The following is a 7,184-nucleotide window of genomic DNA, read 5'->3' as shown; positions in this document are numbered from 1 at the left end:
CCGCTGAGGATGAGGATGGTGGGAAGAATTCAGCTTCCGGCCAGCATCCTCCGGCCGGCCGTCGCTTCAGGGATCCCCTGAAGATGCCGTGGGCTGGGGCGTGGAAGGACGCAACCACTGCAGAAGCATCATTAAGGGTGTCTGGCGATTAAAAAATTATTGTGCGTAGTGTTGGCGTGTTCTCTGGTACAAGGTGGGGGGGAAAGTCTGGGGAAGCAGCAAGAGGGACCCCAAAAACGCTGTTAGAAATGGCCAGGGGGGTGAGGGGGAGGCTCAGGGACACAAACCACGGTGGTGATGTCCAGGAGCCACGTCTGAGGGAGGAGGGGGGAGGCAGGTGCTGCTATGGGGACTATTACAGATAGAACCCAGATGAGAGGGGCTGGGCCAGGCAGGGGGGCTGCTGCAGGGCCAGCGGAGGTTTGGGTGGCTGGAGACCCCCCCGCCATGTCCCAGAGGTGGCCGGAGGAGGAGGAGGAGGAGGAGGAGGAGGAGGGAGGAAGGCTGCCCGGCTGGGTCTCAGCAGAGGGCAGCAGCAGCCCGATGTAAAAGCCTCGGTGGAGAGGGGGTCTCGGCAAGGACAGCCCCCCCCAAAAACGTCCCTGACCCCCCAGTCCCGTGGCTCTGAACTGGAACCAGAAGCCGGGAGCCAAACCCAGCCAGGACCCCAAAGCACAGCACCCCGTGTCCTGCCCCACATCCAGGGGCCAGACCCCGGAGACAGCACCCTGACCCCCATCCAGGGGCCAGACCCAGGACCCCGGAGCCAGCTCCCTGCCCCAGACCCAGGGGCTGGACCCCAGACCCATCTCCCCACGTCCCCATCTCCCCACGCCATACCCAAGACCCCAGACCCACCTTCCCACCCCACATCCAGGGCTCAGACCCAGTACCCTGACTCCCCATGTCCCTGCCCCATATCCAGGGGCCAGAGCCAGGACCCCAGCCCCATCTCCCTGTGTCCCCATCTCCCCACATCCCTGCCCCACATCTTGGGCCCAGAGCCAGGACCCCAGCCCCATCTCCCTGTGTCCCCATCTCCCCACATCCCTGCCCCACATCTTGGGCCCAGAGCCAGGACCCCAGCCCCATCTCCCCACCCCAGATGCATGTGCCCAAACCCCCAAGCCTGACCCCAGCCCCACCATCTCCCTAAGCCAGACTCCTGAGCCCCACTGCCCTTGCACTAGGGCCCCCCCCTTCCCCGACCCCCCCAAACACGGCCGAGCGAGGCCGGTACGGCACAGCACGGCACAGCACGGTGTCGGTCGGACATTTGTTAGTCATTAGGGCTGGAGGGAAGGAGGGCGGGCGCGGGACCAGCCTTTCTTCTCCAGCACATATCCCAGCGCCTCGCCTCTCGGTGGCCGGCGTCCAGCCTGGCCGGGCTCTGCCGTCCCTCGTCCCCCGTCCCCATCCCGCGTGGGCCGAGGCCATGGGCGAGCGGGCAGCCCTGGGGATGCTCCGCCACCGTGGTGGCTTTTGAAGGCTCCCCAGGAAGTTTTGGGAGCAGGGAAGAGGTGGGGGAGAGCCCGGTGGGGGGGGTGTAGGGAGTGGGGGGAGCAGCCCCGGCCATGCTGGCCGCTCGCTGAGGCTCGCCGGGAAGAGACGTGCCGGGGCGGATGCGGGAACCGGGGCGGTGAGGCCCGAGGTGGTGCAGGATTGCACCCACAGCCCCCCAGCTTGGGGGGCTATGAGAGGTGAGTGGGGGGCAGCTCGGGGGGGGGGGGGGGGGGGGGGGATTGGAGCCCCGGGGAGGGGAGCAGGGCTGGTGGCACGGGGGGGGGGGGGGGGGGGGGATGGCTGTGCTAAAGCGGGTAACGGAGCTGGGGGGCAGCCGGCACCGCGTGGATGCCCCCCCCCGAATCCCACCACAGCCCTGCTCCCCACGGGCAGCATCTCCCCACGCCCGGGGGGCTGAACAGGCTTCAGCCATGGTTGGGGACCCCCACACCAGGTGGGGGGGGGTGGCAAGAGGGGCTGAAAAGAGTGTGTGTGTGTGTGTGTGGGGGGGGAGGTGTTCTAGGGCTTCCCCCTGCTTGCACAGAGCCACCACCTGTTGACTCCATGGGGCAGAAAAGTGAAATTTGGGGCGCAGAAAAGCCAAGGGCCATGCCAGGGAGGACGGAGGGAATCACTGCCGCCCCCCCAACCCAGCAAGCCCCCCCGCCCTCTACCTGCCTTTGAGTAGAGGAGGGGGGGGCCGGGCTCTATAAAGCCGGGGATGCCGGTGCCGTGGTCACTCCGGCCGTGCCTGCAGCCCCCCTGCGGCACCCCCCGGCTGGAAACTCCTTCTGCCGGGCCGGGAGGTCGGGAGGCCCCGGGCAAGGGGGGGCGCTGGGTTGGTGGGGGGGGCTCTCGGGCACGGCATAGCTCTTGGGGAGCCAGGGAGGGACCCCCAGGCTCCTTCGGGGTTGGGGAGCGGTGCTGAGCCCCAACTTGCCCCCCAGGGTCCGGGCTGGGGCGACACGTGGGTTTTCTTTGCCTTTTTTTTTGCACGAAGAGACTGGGAAGCCCCAAAGCTCCCCGGGGCTGGGAGCCAGGCGCTGTCACTTTCCCCGTCATCCGCCACTTTTTGGCCAAATTCAACCAAATTTCCCCAAGTTTACGGTCTTGGGAGCTCGAAGGTCCCGGCGGGTGGTGGAACGGAGGAGACGTGTCCCCACGGGCTGGTGCCACCGGGCTTCGGCCAGCTGCGGGTGGCAGTGGGACGGGGGGGACCTGGCGGGAGAGGGCAGGAGGCAGGCAGGGCTCGGGCAGTTCAGGCAGGGCTCGGGCAGTGCAGGCAGGGCTCAGGCAGTTCAGGCAGGGCTCGGGCGGTGCAGGCAGGGCTCAGGCAGTGCAGGCAGGGCTCAGGCGGTGCAGGCAGGGCTCGGGCGGTGCAGGCAGGGCTCAGGCGGTGCAGGCAGGGCTCGGGCAGTGCAGGCAGGGCTCAGGCAGTTCAGGCAGGGCTCGGGCGGTGCAGGCAGGGCTCAGGCAGTGCAGGCAGGGCTCAGGCAGTGCAGGCAGGGCTCGGGCAGTGCAGGCAGGGCTCAGGCAGTGCAGGCAGGGCTCGGGCAGTGCAGGCAGGGCTCAGGCAGTTCAGGCAGGGCTCGGGCAGTGCAGGCAGGGCCCGGGCGGTGCAGGCAGCTCAGGTCCCTCCTGTGTTGGCTTTCAGAAGCCGAGTCGGCAGGAGGGGAGGAAGAGGAGATGCCGACCTTCAGCTCTCGACCGAGCGGTAAGGACGATCCCCCCGGGGGGGGCAGGGGGTGCGGCGGGGCCTGATCCTTCCCTCCCCGCGCTCAGGCAGGGCACGGAGCAGCTGCAGCCGGTGCCAGAAGAACCTCTCCCTGCAGACGGCCGTCAGGGTCCTCTACGTCTTCTCCATCCTCCTCATCGTGGCCGTGACCGTGCTGGCTGCCCTGGGTGAGCACGGGCAGGGCTGGGAGGTCGGGCTCCTGCCCTCGCTCCTGCCCTCCCTCCTGCCCTCCTCAGGCAGCCCCAGGGGCTACCAGCCCCCCCACAGAGCCCCTTCAGCACCCAAGCCTGGAGAGGAGCACCCAGCTCCCCCTGACCTGCCCGTGGGATGTCCGTGGGCCCCCGTGCATGATGCCACCTCACTTGGCGATGGCCTTACCCTCGCCCCGGGGACCTCAAGAACCACCCGAGCCCGAGGTTGCCTCCCCATCACCTCCAACGGGCAAGAAACAGCTTCCCAGGCTCAGCAGAGGGACGTTGTGCTGCTCGGGGCTGGCGCCTGGGAGATGTTTTATAAAACCTGCGCCAAGCCCGGAAGCCAAAAGCCCCCCAGGACACCCCCCAGCCCCCCAGCCTGGCTCTTCAAGCCCTGGCCACCCTCCTCGCCAGGGCAGGAGCCCAGAGGAAAGGCGTGGAGGACAATCTCAACCTGGTGCCTGACCACCTCCCCTGACCACCCCTCCCCACCCCAAAATTTCCTCCGCAGTGTTCAAGAAAGTTGACTCCATCTCCAAGGACATCAGCTCAGCCCAGACCTATTATGAGAAGAAGATCGTGTCCATCCAGGAGGACCTCCAGGGGCTGGGTGAGTGGTTTGCAACTGGACCTGGAGGTCTTCTCCAGGCTTCGGCACCCTCCGGCTGAGGTCCTGGGGCTCCCTTGGGGCCAAACCCCCACTTATCTCCCCAGATTTTGGGGAGGGACAATGGGTTGGGCTTTTTTGGAGGACGTGGTGCGCAGAGGCGGCAGGAGGAGGGTGAGGGTGGGCGTTGGTGGCATCGGGGTTGTCCCAGCCATGGCTCCCTGGGGCCCATCTCCAGGCTCTGCAAAGACAGAGGCTCCTTCTTCCACTCTGGTCCTCAGCGGGAGGGCCTCCAGGCTCGGGAGGGGGGAACACAGGGTGGGGTAACAGACCCCCCCTGCTGCTTGCCCTTCGTTTAGATGAGAAGACCTCAGGGAACTGCTCCCTGTGCCACGAGCCGGGACAGCTGGGCCAGGAGCTCACCAAGCTACAGGGCGAGCTGGAGGAGATCCAGAAGATGCTTTTGGTTCAAGAAATCCTGCTCGACCGCACCTCCCAGACCCACGAGCAGCTCTCGTCCACCAGCAACAAGATCACCAGCGAGGTGGACAACTGCTCCTTCTCCATCCGGCAGGTCAACGAAAGCTTGGGGCAGTTCCTGGCCCAGGTTGGGGGTTGGCAAGTGGTCACCTCCCAGCTGGACAACTCTCTCAAGGGCTTGGCCCAAGAGCGCTACGATGTCCGAGCGGCCATGCAGCAGATGAACTTCACCTTGGGGCAAACCTCCGACTGGATCCAGGTCATCCAGAGGAAGACGGACGAGGAGACGTTGACACTGCAGAAGATCGTCAGCGAGTGGCAGAACTACACCCACCTCTTCGGCGGGCTGCGCGCCGCCTCCTCCAAGACCAGCGAGGTGGTGAAGAGCATCCAGAGCAGCGTCGGCGCCGCGGCCCGGCAGGTCGGCCAGAACTCGGAGAACATGCACGACCTGGTGCTGCAGGTGATGGGGCTGCAGCTGCAGCTGGACAACATCTCCTCCTTCTTGGATGACCACGAGGAGAACGTCAATGACTTGCGCTACCACGCCAGGTACACGCAGAACCGCACGGCCGAGCGTTTCGAGACCCTGGAAGGCCGCATGACGTCGCACGAGATCGAGATCGGCACCATCTTCGCCAACATCAACGCCACCGACAGCCACGTCCACAGCATGCTGCGTTACCTGGATGACGTGCGGCTCTCCTGCACCCTGGGCTTCCACACCCACGCCGAGGAGCTCTACTACCTGAATAAATCCCTCAGCCTGGTCCAGGGCACCACGGACCTGCTGCGGGAACGTTACAGCCTCCTCAGCGCCCGCCTGGATTTTGACATCCGTAACCTGTCCTTGGTCATGGAGGAGATGAAGGTGGTGGACGTCCGGCACGGGGAGATGCTGAAGAACGTCACCATCTTACGAGGTGAGGTCCAAGCGTCGCGTGGGGATGGCGTTGGGGTCAGGCGCGTTGGGTGGGTGATTTGGGTTTGGTTTTTTGTTTTCATGGTGGGATCTGGGCTCCCTCGGGAGCTCAATGCACGCAAGGGTGGTGGTGGAGAACCCAAACACCATCGCTGAGGCCAAGGTGGTGTTGGGATGAGCAAGAAGGCCCCGGATGCCGGCCCACGGGTGTGGAGGAGGCCTGGGGAGGGACCTGCGTGGACTCGGCTTGCAGAGCTGTCCCTGCGTGGGGGCACGGGGACAGTGGGGAGGTGACCCGTGGCCTTCCAGTATGTCTGACTCATGTACTGGGGCCAGTGAGCCTGCTTACTGGTCCTGGTGGAGAGGGTGCAGCTGCCCCTGGATGAGGGCCCCGGTGGCTTGGGGGGGGCCCTGAGGACATCTCTTTCTGATCCCAGTCTTAGTGAGGGCTGTGGGGCTGGGAAAACCAGGCTCAGCTGGTCCTGGCTTTAGTGAGGGCTGCAGGGCTTGGAGAGCTGGGCTCAGCTAGTCCCAGTCTTAGTAAGATATGCATGGCTTGGAGAGCTGGGCTCAGCTGATCCCAGTCTTAGTAAGATCTGCAGAGCTGGGGGAGCTGGGCTCAGCTGATCCTGGTTTTATCGAGGGCTGCAGGGCTGGAGGAGCCAGGCTCAGCCGATCCCGGTTTTAGCAAGGTCTGCGGGCTGGGCCGTCTCCCTCTCTCCCGGCTTTGGGGTGCTCCCCGCCCCATCCCTACTGACCCCCCTTCTCCCCCCAGGCGTGCCGGGCCTCCCGGGCCCCCGCGGCCTCAAGGGCGACGCGGGCGTCAAGGGTCCCCCAGGAAGCGACGGCGAGAAGGGCGACGTGGGCGACCTGGGCTCGCCGGGCCCCCAGGGCCCCCCCGGCCCCCCCGGGCCCCCCGGCCCCCCAGGAGAAAGGGGTCCCCTGGGCTTCAAGGGCTTCCCGGGCCTCAAGGGGGCCAAGGGCAGCTTCGGGCCATCCGGCTCCCGGGGTCAGGGGGGGCCCAAGGGAGACGCCGGCCCCCCGGGACCCACAGGGGTGCAGGGGCCAGCGGGCCCCCCCGGCCCCCAGGGCCAAGCGGGGCTCCCCGGCCCCCCCGGGGCTGCGGGCCAGGCTGGCCCCGCCGGGCCCAAAGGAGACCCCGGTTTGCGAGGCCCCCCCGGGCTACCGGGCCCCCCTGGCCCCCCAGGACAGTGACCCCCCCGGCTGCTGCCAGCCCGGCCATGGGGATGGGGGAGAGGGGGGGTCCCCACTGCTGCCCCCCACCCCCAGATGGTTCCCCGCGGGGGTGTGAGGCTGAGCCTCGCAGGACGGGGCTGGGGGGCCCCCCGGGCACCCCCCCAGTGCGAGGGGCTGGGCCCCGGGCTGGGGGTCCCCGCGGGATGGGGTGCAGCTGGTTTGTGCCCGTGTCCCCCCCCCGTCATCCCCCCCCCCCCGTGCTGTGTCCCCCCCATGTACTCCCGGCACAATAAAGCTGTAATGGGGACAGGCGGCTCCTGAACTGGGGATACTGGGGGGACGGGGGGGACGGGGGGGCACCCTCAGCCAACCTGCTGCTGGTGGTGGCGTGGGGGGGAGTGTGTTGCACACGTGTGTGCAAGAGTGAGGATGCTCGTGCACACGTGCGCTAGAGTGAGGGTGTGTGTGCACGTCTCTACACGCGTGTGCAAGAGTAAGGATGGGCAGGCACGTGTGTTCATGTCTACACGTGTGTGCAAGAGTGAG

The 7,184-nt window shown here is 67.0% G+C and overlaps 1 protein-coding gene across 3 annotated transcripts; it reads left to right on the top strand.

The window, feature by feature from the left end:
- Positions 1 to 1,568: 1,568 nt before the first annotated feature.
- On the top strand, positions 1,569 to 6,918 carry SCARA3 (scavenger receptor class A member 3). Of its 3 annotated transcripts, XM_074920682.1 has the most exons (6): positions 1,569 to 1,700; positions 3,158 to 3,217; positions 3,286 to 3,405; positions 3,944 to 4,042; positions 4,399 to 5,442; positions 6,217 to 6,918. In XM_074920682.1, the coding sequence occupies exons 1-6, from the start codon at positions 1,694 to 1,696 to the stop codon at positions 6,654 to 6,656; spliced, it is 1,770 nt and encodes a 589-aa protein (XP_074776783.1). In that variant the 5' UTR covers positions 1,569 to 1,693; the 3' UTR covers positions 6,657 to 6,918. The 3 variants fall into 3 exon arrangements, with proteins under 3 accessions (XP_074776783.1, XP_074776792.1, XP_074776801.1); XM_074920691.1 differs by lacking the exon at positions 3,158 to 3,217; XM_074920700.1 differs by lacking the exon at positions 3,286 to 3,405.
- The last annotated feature ends 266 nt before the right edge of the window (positions 6,919 to 7,184 follow it).

The sequence above is a fragment of the Athene noctua genome, chromosome 1 (genome assembly GCF_965140245.1).
Source record: "Athene noctua chromosome 1, bAthNoc1.hap1.1, whole genome shotgun sequence".
Classification (NCBI taxonomy): Eukaryota; Metazoa; Chordata; class Aves; order Strigiformes; family Strigidae; genus Athene; species Athene noctua.
This window is presented reverse-complemented; position numbering and strand designations above follow the sequence as displayed.

Coding starts and splice junctions, on each gene's coding strand:
- SCARA3 (XM_074920682.1), top strand. Junction 3,218..3,285: donor CTTCAGCTCTCGACCGAGCG/GTAAGGACGATC, acceptor CCCCGCGCTCAG/GCAGGGCACGGAGCAGCTGC. Junction 5,443..6,216: donor GAACGTCACCATCTTACGAG/GTGAGGTCCAAG, acceptor TTCTCCCCCCAG/GCGTGCCGGGCCTCCCGGGC.